General features: G+C 44.3%; 1 protein-coding gene across 4 annotated transcripts in view; it reads left to right on the top strand.

Annotated features, from left to right (window-relative positions):
* Window positions 1–597: 597 nt before the first annotated feature.
* Window positions 598–13,199, top strand: part of SNX14 (sorting nexin 14) — a 55,692-nt gene continuing 43,090 nt past the window's right edge. Inside the window, exons 1-6 of one of the 4 annotated variants that reach the window (XM_069974709.1) lie at window positions 598–1,076; window positions 6,188–6,308; window positions 7,390–7,463; window positions 7,545–7,623; window positions 8,677–8,720; window positions 11,392–11,479. In XM_069974709.1, the coding sequence (XP_069830810.1) occupies window positions 820–1,076; window positions 6,188–6,308; window positions 7,390–7,463; window positions 7,545–7,623; window positions 8,677–8,720; window positions 11,392–11,479 (663 nt within the window). In that variant the 5' untranslated portion in view covers window positions 598–819. Of the gene's footprint in view, window positions 1,077–6,187; window positions 6,309–7,386; window positions 7,464–7,544; window positions 7,624–8,676; window positions 8,721–11,391; window positions 11,480–13,199 lie in introns of all 4 variants that reach the window. The other 3 variants (XM_069974708.1, XM_069974711.1, XM_069974710.1) reach the window with 3 other exon arrangements.

Here is a 13,199-nt window from a genome sequence, read left to right as displayed (position 1 = left end):
GGGGTTAGGGGGGATAGTTTGTGGAGAAGGGGGGATTGTGTGTGGAGGAGGGGGGTCAGGGGGGATAGTGTGTGGAGGAGGGGGGTCAGGGGGGATAGTGTGTGGCGGAGGGGGGTGGGGTTACGGGGGATAGTGTGTGAAGGGGGGGGGGGTTAGGCCGGATAGTGTGTGGAGGAGGGGGGGTCGGGGGCATAGTGTGTGTGTGGGGGGGGGGGGGGGGGCCTTTAACAAGATTTGCCCTGTAGTCAAAATTACCTAGAAACTGCCCTGCTACTCCTACTGCCCTGCTGCCCTTCTTACCTGCTCACTGTCGGCGTGTGCCAGCAGTAAGCGGGGAACGGTGAGCAAGCGAGCGCTGACCCAACAGCTCTGATCGCCCCGTGTAATAGTGGCTTTAATCATCTTCCATGCCACATTTTTATAAGTAACTATTCAGCGCACCTTGGGGGAGATTTATCAAACATGGTGTAAAGTGAAACTGGCTCAGTTGCCCCTAGCAACCAATCAGATTCCACCTTTCATTTTCCAAAGAGTCTGTGAGGAATGAAAGGTGAAATCTGATTGGTTGCTAGGGGCAACTGAGCCAGTTTCACTTTACACCATGTTTGATAAATCTCCCCCCTTTGTACCTGCCCTCCTCCCTGTCACTCAAGCATAATTGACAGCAAGTGCTGATTACTTTATGCACTTAAAGGGTCAATCCACCCTGAGTGGCTGGGAGGTGGGGGGCAGTGTGACTACCTACAAGGGACCAGGTGTAAAGGTGTATTATGGAAATGCAGCACTTCATCTCCGTATTAGACTGCGTGTGACAGCAGCATGTGGACTGTGACATGGATGGAGATGCCGCACTCCGCAGCAGACAGTCCGGCTCAGAGGGGCGGGGCCTCGTGCAGTGACGTAGCTGGTCACATTCCAGGAAGAAGAAGCAGAAGAGGAGCCGTGGCCGCCGTCATGTCCGCGGCCTGGAGGATGTGGCTGTGTGTGCGGCAGCGGCTGCGGGAGGTGTGCCGCCAGTATCCCGTGCTCTGCTTCATCCTGCTCGGCCTCTCTCTGTCCACCGTCCTGCTCCTCAGGTAACGTGCTGCAGGACGGGACCACTGTGACATGGTGTCCGTAGCTGTATCCATAGAGTACAGTGTGTATCCATAGCTGTATCCATAGAGTACAGTGTGTATCCATATAGTACAGTGTGTATCCATAGCTGTATCCATAGAGTACAGTGTGTATCCATAGAGTACAGTGTGTACCCATATAGTACAGCGTGTATCCATAGAGTACAGTGTGTATCCATAGCTGTATCCATAGAGTACACTGTGTACCCATAGCTGTATCCATATAGTACAGTGTGTATCCATAGCTGTATCCATAGAGTACACTGTGTACCCATAGCTGTATCCATATAGTACAGTGTGTACCCATAGCTGTATCCATATAGTACAGTGTGTACCCATAGCTGTATCCATATAGTACAGTGTGTACCCATAGCTGTATCCATATAGTACAGTGTGTACCCATAGCTGTATCCATATAGTACAGTGTGTACACATAGCTGTATCCATATAGTACAGTGTGTATCCATAGCTGTATCCATAGAGTACAGTGTGTACCCATAGCTGTATCCATAGAGTACAGTGTGTACCCATAGCTGTATCCATAGAGTACAGTGTGTATCCATATAGTACAGTGTGTACCCATAGCTGTATCCATAGAGTACAGCGTGTACCCATAGCTGTATCCATATAGTACAGTGTATGCTGGGGTCTCATACAGTCTGGTTTAGTCTTAATAAACCTTATGTGATGACTAGAAGTCAATGGGATCTCTCTGTTGGTGTTTCTCTGTACCAGGCATAGGGAATGTTGGCTCTCCAGCTGTTGCAAAACTACAACTCCCATCATGCCTGGACATGCATGATGGGAGTTATAGTTTTGCAACAGCTGGAGGGCCAACGTTCCTTGTCAAAGGAGCTTTGATACAAATATCACCCCTTGTGTGTCTCCGTACTAATGAACAGTAAGGGTGTTATTACACGGGCTGATGGGGGCCCGATACCTATTACACGGCCCGATAATCGTTTAACAAGGGCTGCAGGGTCATCGTTATCGATGTCCTTGCAGCCCTTGTTTAAACTTTATACATTATCTGTCCAGGCTGCAGGGCTCCTCTTACGCTCTGCTTCTCCCCAAGTCCCGCACGCTCCAGGTTCAGAGCGGCCTGTCTCGGCTGACAGGCCGATCAGCCAATCACTGGCTGCGGCGGTCCCGGCCTGTGATTGGCTGAGCGGCCTGTCAGCTGAGACAGGCCTCTCTGAAGCTGCAGCGCGCGGACTCGGGGAGAAGCAGAGCGCAAGAGGAGCCCCGCAGCCTGGATAGGTAATCTATTCTTCTAACCGTCAGCCGCGCACCGCTATTAAACCTAGCGATGCGCGGTCGGCGCCCGACAATTATAGGTCAGAACCTATATCAACGATCATCGGCTGATCGTTGTCTTTATTACACAGAACGATAAGCGACCGGATAGGGACGATTATTGTTCCGTGTAATAGTAACCTTAAAGGAGTAGTGCACCAAAATTTTTTTTCTTTCAAATCAACTGCTGCCATGAAGTGCCAGAGATTTGTAATTTACTTCTATTTAAAAAAATCTCAAGCCTTCCAGTACTTATCAACTGCTGTATGCCCAGCAGGAAGTGGTATTATTTCCAGTCTGGAGAGCAGGAGAGGTTTTCTATGGGGAGTTGCTCTTTCTCTGGACAGTTCCTGACATGGACAGAGGAGGCAACAGAGAGCACTGTGTCAGACAGGAAAGAAAACACTACTTCCTGCTGGACACACAGCAGCTGATACGTACTGGAAGGCTTGAGATATTTTTAATAGAAGTCAATTACAAATCTCTGGCACTTCATGGCAGCAGTTGATTTGAAAGAATTTTTTTTTTTGATGCACTACCCCTTTAAGGTTTTCTGGGCTTTAAGAAAGAAAAAAAGTCACCTGTAGAGGTAATAAGCTGCCCATAAATTACCCACACTCGCCGATCTTATACCTTGATTGTGCCCCCCCCCCCAACCCCGGAGCCCATATACTTCCGGAAGCTGTAAAAAATTGTGTGTCAATGTTATTGGTCATGGACAAGCAAGACTTTATTAGTTTTAAAGGGGTCTGACACAGTAACATCTCTGTCCATGTCAGGAACTGTCCAGAGCAGGAGAGGTTTTCTATGGGGACTTGCTACTGCTCTGGACAGCTCCTGGCATGGACAGAGGTGGCAGCAGAGAGCACTGTGTCAGACTGGAAAGAATACACCACTTCCTGCAGGACATACAGCAGCTGATAAGTATGGGAAGACTTGAGATTTTCAAATAGAAGTAAAAATCTACAGTGGTGCCTTGGATTACGAGCATAATTCGTTCCGGGACTGCGCTTGTAATCCAAATCCACTCTTAAACCAAAGCAAATTTTCCGATAAATCATAGAAATGCAGACAATTGGTTCCACACCCCAAAATAATGATTTATTATTCTGAATAACATTTAAAACAGATGAAACAAACATTCCGAAACAGCAGAATATGTGATATTATAAGTTACTGTACAGTAATGGAGAGGATGGGAAACACAAGGGCTGACAGAGACTGCAGGGAGCATAAAGGAATGAGCAGGGCAGATGTGAGCACTTTATAGCAACACTCTCTGTCCGGGGAGAGAGGGGTTACAGATATGCAGAGATTACCTCCACAGTCCTGTCCCCTGATGTAAGCCCCAGCCTGAAGTAGATCTGCTATGATTTGGAAGGTGAGGGAGACTTCCTGGGTCAGAGTACAGTGCTGTAGACCCCGCTATGCAGACTATGCCCCTCCTCCACTCGTGCTCCCACCCAGTACAGGGAGCTCTTAAACCAAAGCAATTCTCTTAAACCAAGTCACAATTTTGAAAAACTGTGAGCTCTTAAACCAAGGTACCACTGTATATAACTTTCTGAAACCAGTTGATTTTCACTGGAGTACCCCTTTAATCACCCAGACATAGCCAATGACTTTAGGTAACTTCTTGTATACATGTTTGTACATCATGCTTTTCAGTCCAAGTGCAAACACGTATACATGTGGGAAATAACTTGAACATAAGTTGCTGGCTGGGCTGTGAGAGGGGCTCGTGCCTGTCTGTGCATGTCCATACTGACAGGTTGTGACGTGTGTGTGCTAAGGATGCCGCAGTGCGGACGCAGCCTAACAAAATCATGTCATGTGCTTTTCCCATCATGACATGTATGGCATGCACCTTTAGGCTATGTTCACACTACGTATATTTGAGGCTGTATGTTCGAGGCTGTATAGCAACCAAAACAAGGAGTGGATTGAAAACACAGAAAGGCTCTATTCACATAATGTTGTAATTGAGTGGATGGCCGTCATTTAATGGCAAATATTTGCTGTTATTTTAAAACAACGGCTGTTATATTGAAATAATGGAAGTTATTTACTGTTATATGGCGGCCATCCACTCAATTACAACATTGTGCGAACAGATCCTTTCTGTGTTTTCAATCCACTCCTGGTTGCTATGAGGACCTGACATGAGGACCAAACACAGCCTCAAATATACATAGTGTGAACCCAGCCTTAGGCTGGGTTCACACTACGTGTATTTCAGTCAGTATTGTGGTCCTCATATTGCAACCAAAACCAGGAGTGGATTAAAAACACAGAAAGGATCTGTTCACACGATGGTGAAATTGAGTGGATGGCCGCCATATAACAGTAAATAACGGCCATTATTTCAATATAAAAGCCGTTGTTCTAAAATAACAGCAAATATTTGCCATTAAATGGCGGCCATCCACTCAATTTCATCATTGTGTGAACAGATCCTTTCTGTGTTTTCAATCCACTCCTGGTTTTGGTTGCAATATGAGGACCACAATACTGACTGAAATATACGTAGTGTGAACCCAGCCTTAGGCTATATTCCCACGCAGTATTTTGCTACCAAAACCAGGAGTGGATTGAAAACACAGGCTATGTTCACACACTGTTGAAATTGAGCGGATGGCCGTCATTTAACGCCAAATAATGCCAGTTATTTCAAAACAGTGGCCCCCAAAGTTATACAAATCACAACTATACACTTATTATGGAAAATGCACATAAAGTACTTTCCCCCCCCCCAGCACTTACTACTGCATCAAAGCTTCACTTTCTGGATAACATGGTGATGTCACTTCCTGGATAAAATGGTGATGTCACCATCCGACTCCCAGAGCTGTACGGGCTGTGGCTGCTGGAGAGGATGATGGCAGATGGATGCTCAGTGTCCCTCCAGTGCCCTGTGTCCCTCTGCCAGGACCATATACCACAATGGTAACTGTGATCCGTTCAGAGTATGATCCATCAACAACCTTTCCCGCACGAGGACGTAACTGTACGTCCTCGCGCGGGTGCGGGCGTTCAGAGCAGGGCCGCGCGGCGACCCCGCTCTGAACCGCGGCGGTCCCGGGTGTCGCTTGTAGCCCGGGACTGCCGGTAATACAGTAATCAGATGCAGCTGTCAAACATGACAGCTGCATCCGATTGCCGGCTGCAGCACTTCCCTGGTGTCTAGTGGCAGAGATCGCTCCTCCGGGACGTTTAACTATTAATTAATCACATTATTTATTAATCACAATCCTGATCTCGCACGGTAAACGGCGTAAGCGCAAATAAATCCCAAAGTGCAAAATTGCGCATTTTTGGTCGCAAAAAAATGTAATAAAAAGCGATCAAAAAGTCATATATGCGCAATCAAGGTACCAATAGAAAGAACACATCATGGCGCAAAAAATGACACCTCACACAGCCCCATAGACCAAAGTATAAAAGCGCTATAAGCCTGGGAATAGAGCGATTTTAAGGAACATATATTTGTTAACATTGGTTTGAATTTTTTACAGGCCATCAGATACAATATAAGTTATACATATTATATATCGTTTTAATCGTAACGACTTGAGGAACATGCATAACAGTTTTACCCCAGGGCGAATGGCGTAAAAACACATTTCCCCCAAATAAAACAAATGCGTTTTTTTTTTTCAATTTCACCACACTTTGAATTTTTTTCTGGTTTCGTATTATATTTTATGCAAAAAAATTCGGTGCTACTTTCTTTTACACTTCCTTTCATTCGATCTTATTGTTCTTATCTTTTGCAGGTACCTTCATATTCTTATGATCTTCTGGTCTTTCCTTGCTGGAGTTGTTACATTATACTGCACCCTGGAACCTGAATCTCTGCTTCCTAATATTCTTTTCAATATAAAATATAAACCTAAGGTATTTTTAATTACATTATTATGCACCTTGGTGATGATCAGAAATGTTTGTGTCCAGAATCTTGTGTATAGCGGGCTGCGTTCATAGGGTTATGTTGTCTGATTGTGAGTATGTTTGGACTGCTTTATGGACTAAAATACCTCCACTTTGATACAGGCGCAACGGGCGCAGGTCCAAAAATAATGTAAAAGTATTATAATAAAATAATAAATTTATCAGCCACAATGCGTTTCGAAGTCGAACTGACTCCTTTCTCAAGTGTCATATTTAAAACATGGCCACTTTCTTCCAGAGACAACACACCTCTTGTCTCCAGTTCAGGTGGGGTTTGCAGTTAAGCTCCATTCACTTCAATAGAACTGAGATGCAAAACTTACACCCAGTCTAGAGACAAAAGTTGTGTTGTCTCTGGAAGAAAGTAGTAGTTTTTCTAACGCTGGATAACCCCTTTAACTATTGACAGGCAATCAATAGTTGATCAGTGGGGTAATGACAGGCTGTTTGCAACTGCATTGCAGAGAGTACAGGGCTAGAAGCAGTTGGCTCTGTGACTTCATGTAGTGGTGGCATAGCATTACTGCAGCCTCAGCTCCTATTCACATCTGTAAGAGTTGAGGCTGCAGTAAGTCTGCTTCGCCACTACATGGAGTTTCCAGCTCTGTGCTTTGTGTAGTGAGGGCACCAAACATCTGATCGACAGGGGTTTTGGGTGTTGTACTATTGATAGCCCATCAATAATATTTCATTTGAAAACTCCTTAACAGCTATTATCATACATATTTTTTTTCTTTTTATTTTTTTATTTATTGTGGGGAAAAAAATAAATAAATATATATATATATATATATATAATATAGTTTTTTTAATTGAAAAAAATCTTTTTTTACAGCCTCTACAGTTTGCTGTGTTAGCACTATTCTCTTTCTACATTTTTACAAAGCCCATGTTCAGCTTCGCTTTGGCTGTCCAGGCATGATGGGAATTGTAGTTTTGCAACAGCTGCAGAGCCGAAGGTTCCCCATCCCTGCTCTTATAGGAAATCTGCCCATAATAAGGCATGTCAATTTTTTCTCTCTAGCAGACAGAATTGCAAGAGCTTTTCCCACAAGGCCATAGCTGCGCAGTGTGTGGCAAGGTTAAATGCAAAAGACATAGGTAAGTAGAAAAGTGACATGACATAAAGTTTAGCCACAGTTTTCTGTTTCAGTCTACAATAAGCTGTTGCAATGATTTCAGACCAACGCTGCAGCTAGAAAACTATCAGCCGTGGCTGGACTTGAAGATTCCTTCCAAAGTTGACACATCACTTTCTGAGGTATCTCCATTTTGAAATATTTTCCCTTTGTTTAAAGGGGTAGTGCGGCGGTAAAGAATTATTCACAGACTAACACACATTACAAAGTTATACAACTTTGTAATGTATGTTATGTCTGTGAATGGCCCCCTTCTCCGTGTCCAACCACCCCCACCCGTGTACCCGGAAGTGTGGTGCACTATACATTACCTGTCACGTGCCGACACCCGTCTCCGATCTTCAGTCAGTGACGTCTTCGGCCGGCCGGCGAACAGCTCCGACTGTTCCGAATGCCGGCCGGCCGCCCTCTGCAGCGTCATCCGATGCTCAGCCGTGATTGGCTGAGCATAACTGTGCTCAGCCAATCGTGACTGAGCAGCTGATGACGCGGTGGAGGGGGGATGGCGGCATCGAGCCGGCCGGCCGAAGATGACGTTTGGCACAAGATGGAGGACATGTGCGACACGGATCAGGTAATGTATAATGCACCAACACTTCCGGGTACACGGGTGGGGGTGGTGGGACACAGGGAAGGGGGCCATTCACAGACATAACATACATTACAAAGTTGTATAACTTTGTAATGTGTGTTATTCTGTGAATAATTCTTTACCGCCGCACTACCCCTTTAAAGTGTACCTGGCATCATAAAAGCTTTGGAAAAGTCAGAGACATGTCAAAAGTTTTTTTTTTTGCTCCTAATGTCAGTCTGTGGAGTTTAACTCTATTCACTGACACAGAGCAAGGAGCGGAACCCACAGGCCTGGACCAACCAAAACTTTTGACTTTTCAAATGTTTTTTTTGTGATGTACAGGTAAAAAATTACACATTGGAGGAAATTTATCAAACTGGTGTAAAGTGAAACTGAATCAGATTCCACCTGTCATTTTTCCAAAGAGTCTGTGAGGAATGAAAGGTGGAATCTGATTGGTTGCTAGGGGCAAATGAGCCAGTTTCACTTTACACCATGTTTGATAAATCCCCCCCCCCCATTGTGTTATGCTAATACGATGCTTGTGGGGTGGGGTGTGGTATGTGGTTTATAGTTTTATCATCCATTATTTTCATTATAGGTATTTGAACTTGTACTGGAAAACTTTGTTTACCCCTGGTATCGGTATGTATACATACAATTATTACAAATTTGCACTTATTTGTGTTTCTTGGGTTTCTTTTGATTGATTATTTTATAATGCAAAACTATGGTTGGATGATTATTGGCCTACAGCGCTACAAAATCATGGCCACTTTTCCCCCTAGAGTTGTCTCCAGTTCAGGTGCAGTTTGCAATTAAGCTCCATTTACTTCAATGGAATTGAGTTTCAAAACCTGCACCCAAACTGGTGACAACAGTAGGGGGAAAGTGGCCATGTTTTTGTAGCACTGGATAACCCCTTTAAAGCTCAACGAGGTTGAAACCATGCCCCATTTTCCTCCCAAATAACAGTACAATATTGCCAGGATTATCAGCAACATTGCACGACTATTGGTTAAGAAACATGGGTGTGATTCCGACCGCGGTCATAAAGCGTTCCTAATGCATATGTGGAAACACAGCCTTAGTGATAAGGTGTGCATCACATTGTGGCACAACCAACACTAACTAACACTAAGAGGGAGATTTATCAAACTGGTGTAAGGTAGCATTGACTTAGTTGCCCCTAGCAACCAATCAGATTCCACCTTTCATTTTTCATAGTCTGTGAGGAATGAAAGGTGGAATCTGATTGGTTGCTAGGAGCAACTAAGTCAATGCTACTTTACACCAGTTTGATAAATCTTCCCCTTAACTGTTAATTTTTTAAGGGAATTTGTCAGGTCCGTACCAGGTGCTGAGCTGCAGACGGAGGCAGATAGGTGATTCGGAGATAAAACAGATGATGCCTTTGTCCTGGCTGATGGCCATTTGCAAAGTTATAAAATGGAGTTTTTTCCTTGGAAGCTGAAGTGGCACACCTGAATGTATCAGTACCTGGTTGGGAACTGACAGATTCCCTTTAAGAAATGACTTAAAGTGACACTGTCACCCCCTTTTTGCATTTTGACTGCTCTCCACAGGTGTAAAGGGTAAATGTTACAGCATTCATTACTTATTTTATATTATACCTCTTGATGCTTGTTCTGGTAAAAAGTCGTTTTTATCACCTGTGGATTAGTGTATGTGGGCGGAGCCTCGCGGCCTATGTGCAATAGCGCCACTTAGCCCCCGCCCCCATCAATGACGTCATCAACACATAGTCCCCGCCCCCTCAGCTGCCATTGTAAGGGCCAGCCTAAAGCTCTAGGCCCCACCCCCCCTAGATTGCCCCACACCAATGGCCGCTGAGGGGGTGGGGGCCTAAAGCAGTGATGACGTCACGGATGGGGCGGGACTAAGTGGTGCTAAGGGCGGAGCAATGTGGCACATAGGCTGAGAGGCCCCGCCCACATATACCAATCCACAGGTGATAAAAACGACTTTTTACCAGAACAAGCACCATGAGGTGTGATATAAAATAAGTAATGACAACTGTAACATTTACCCTTTACACCTGTGGATGGCAGTCAAAATGTGAATAGGGGGTAACAGGGTCACTTTATTCATCCTATTATCTATCAATAGAACTACAAACGTTTCACAAATTTCTGTTTATGCCCGTGCATTGACTGCTAAGGTACTCATTCTCCTCTGGTCCATTACCTGACTCCATATAACTCCATATCATAAATGAGTGAGGACATGTGTTTTCTTCCGGACGTAATAAAGAACTTTATATTTACTGCTTCCTGTGGCCACACTTAACCGCGTCTCGCTCCAGGGCCATCCGCCGACACTCTCCCTGTTCCATGTCAAGACCCAGTTGATGGATGTGCTGCATGTGAAGTAGTTACTGCACTACCTAAGGGCCTGTTCACACTGAGTAAACTAGGCGGAATTCTGCGCTGAGCCCCTCGTAGTGGACTCTGCTCAGAATCCCACCTGCCTCAGTGTGTTAATGTGATGCCTCGCGCGCCTCCGCTCAAAGAATTGACATGTCCAATTCTTTGAGCAGAGAGCGGAGGCATCACATTGACACACTGAGGCAGGCGGGATTCTGAGCAGAATTCCCCCACTTTTGCTCAGTGTGAACAGACCCTTATACCTTGTAGGAGCATGCAGGCAACTGAAATAGTGGTAATGCCTAAGAAAGGGGAAATAATAATGGCAACTGTAGTCCTTTATGCTAGTAATCCTGACCACAGAAAAATGTAAACAATATACAGAGCTGGGCACCATAATGTAAATGAAAAATACTTCTGCGGATTCCTTAAAGGGGTTGTACAGCAAAAATCTTTTTCTTTCAAATCGACTGATATCAGAAAGTTATATACATTTGTAATTTACTTCAATAAAAAAAAATCTCACTTATCAGCTGCTGTATGTCATGCAGGAAATGTTTTATTTTCAGTCTTACACAGTGCTCTCTGCTGACACCTCTGGCTGAGACAGGAACTCTGTCTCAGTTTTCTATGAATCCCCATAGAAAACCTCTCCTACTCTGGACAGTTCCTGTCTCGGCCAGAGATGTCAGCAGAGAGCACTGAGTCAAACTGAAAATAAAACAACATCCTGCATGACATATAGTAGCTGATAAGTATGGGAAGACTTGAGATTGTTTAATAGAAGTAAATTACAAATCTATATAACTTTCTGACACCAGTTGATTTGAAAGAATTTTTTTTTCGCATTATTGCATGATAATGATTTAGGATGAAAGATTTTCTTGTAATTTCCTAATGTTGTGTTTATCTCCTCCAACCCCTGGCAGTGACATAACCGAAGATGAATCTTCTGTGGATGAACTGAGGTTGACATTGAGATTCTTTGCATCGGTTCTTGTGCGAAGAATACAAAAGGTGATCACATGATATATATTTTTCTTTTATGCCATAAAGGGGTAGTTCACCATTTTTTCCCTTTCAAATCAACTGGTGCCAGAGATTTGTCTTTTACTTCTATTAAAAACAAATCTTAAGTCTTCCAGTACTTAAGTGCTGCTGTATGTCCTGTAGGAAGTGGTGTATTCTTTCCAGTCTGGAGAGCAGGAGAGGTTTTCTATGGGGATTTGCTAGTGAACTAGACAGTTCCTTACATGGACAGAGGTGGCAGCAGAGAGCACTATGTCAGGGTATGTCACTGTCGCTGAGTAATTTTGACGGAAATCCCATTGCGGAATTCTCAGCTCGCGCCCGCCCGCACGTGCGTCTCTGCCTGTGTCATAGACTCCATTCTGATCAAGTTCATTGTTTGGACGGATGAAAGAATCTGCCTGTGCGTAGAATAGAGTCTATGACACAGGCGGAGATGCGCGCGCCGGCCGCAGTCCGCGAGCGCGAGCTGAGGATTCCACGATGAAGTTTCCATCAAAATTACTCAGTTTTCACATACTCTCAGACTGAAAAGAGTACACCACTTCCTGCAGGACATACAGCAGCTGATAAGTACTGGAAGACTGGAGTATTTTTAATAGAAGTAAATTGCAAATCTCTGGCACTTTCTGGCGCCAGGGGATTTAAAAAAAAAAAAAAAATATATATATATATATATATATATATATATATATATATATATATATATATATATATATATATATATAAATAATTTTTTTGCTGATATATATTATATTTATATAATTAGGCCTTATGCACACGTTCCGTAATTTTTTCGGGTCCGGAAACCACCCGCTAAAAATTACAGGTTGGACATCCGTATTGCTTCCGTATTGCATCCGGAAGCACGGAAGTCTGATGATGCCTGCAATCCCAACCCGAGCACGGAAGCGTCCCCAGTTGCCATGGTGATCGCAGGAGGACACTTCTGTGCTTGGTCTTTACAGGCATCATCAGACCCCTCCTGCGATCACCATGGCAACCGGGGACGCTTCGGTGCTCGGACGGAATCAGACCCCTCCTGCAGCGGCTTCAGACCCCCTCTGCGGCATCAGACCCCCTCCTGCGGTAATGATGCGATCTCCTATGCGATCCTCCTGTGCCGTTCTGCCTTCAGTGCTCTTAATTGATTCATTGATACTTTCCTAACTACATTGTAAACACCCCAATTTATTGAGGTAATTGGTACTTGTACCTTTGTAGCCCAGCTGCCAATCATCATTACCAATTAGCACAATAAATTGGTGTTTACTATGTGGTTAGGAAAGAAACAATGAATCAATTAAGAGACTGTGAGCAGTGAATGAATGGCCTGTCAGCTAAATTCGGCACAATATAAAGTATGCAATGTTCCGAGCAGGCACCCTTCTGTATGGTCTTCACCTTGTGGAGTACTACAGATCCCAGCTCTCTGATATACCATCACCAACACTGCCTCAATACATTCGTCTACTGATTCTGCTATAATCGGCACACGATAGGATTCTGCTACAATCGGCATACGGTGTGCAGCATACAGAGATCCGGAGAACTATAGATCCCAGCACTTCTATATACTGCTGTGCAAATAGGAGCATGAGTTATCCATATTTTTCTACGGAAATACGGATGCCAAACATGTTGCAATCCGCAAACAATCCGTAGACAATTGATGTCAATGAGGGCATCCGTGAAAAAATCTGGGTCC

The sequence above is a fragment of the Dendropsophus ebraccatus genome, chromosome 6 (genome assembly GCF_027789765.1).
Source record: "Dendropsophus ebraccatus isolate aDenEbr1 chromosome 6, aDenEbr1.pat, whole genome shotgun sequence".
Taxonomy (NCBI): Eukaryota; Metazoa; Chordata; class Amphibia; order Anura; family Hylidae; genus Dendropsophus; species Dendropsophus ebraccatus.
This window is presented reverse-complemented; position numbering and strand designations above follow the sequence as displayed.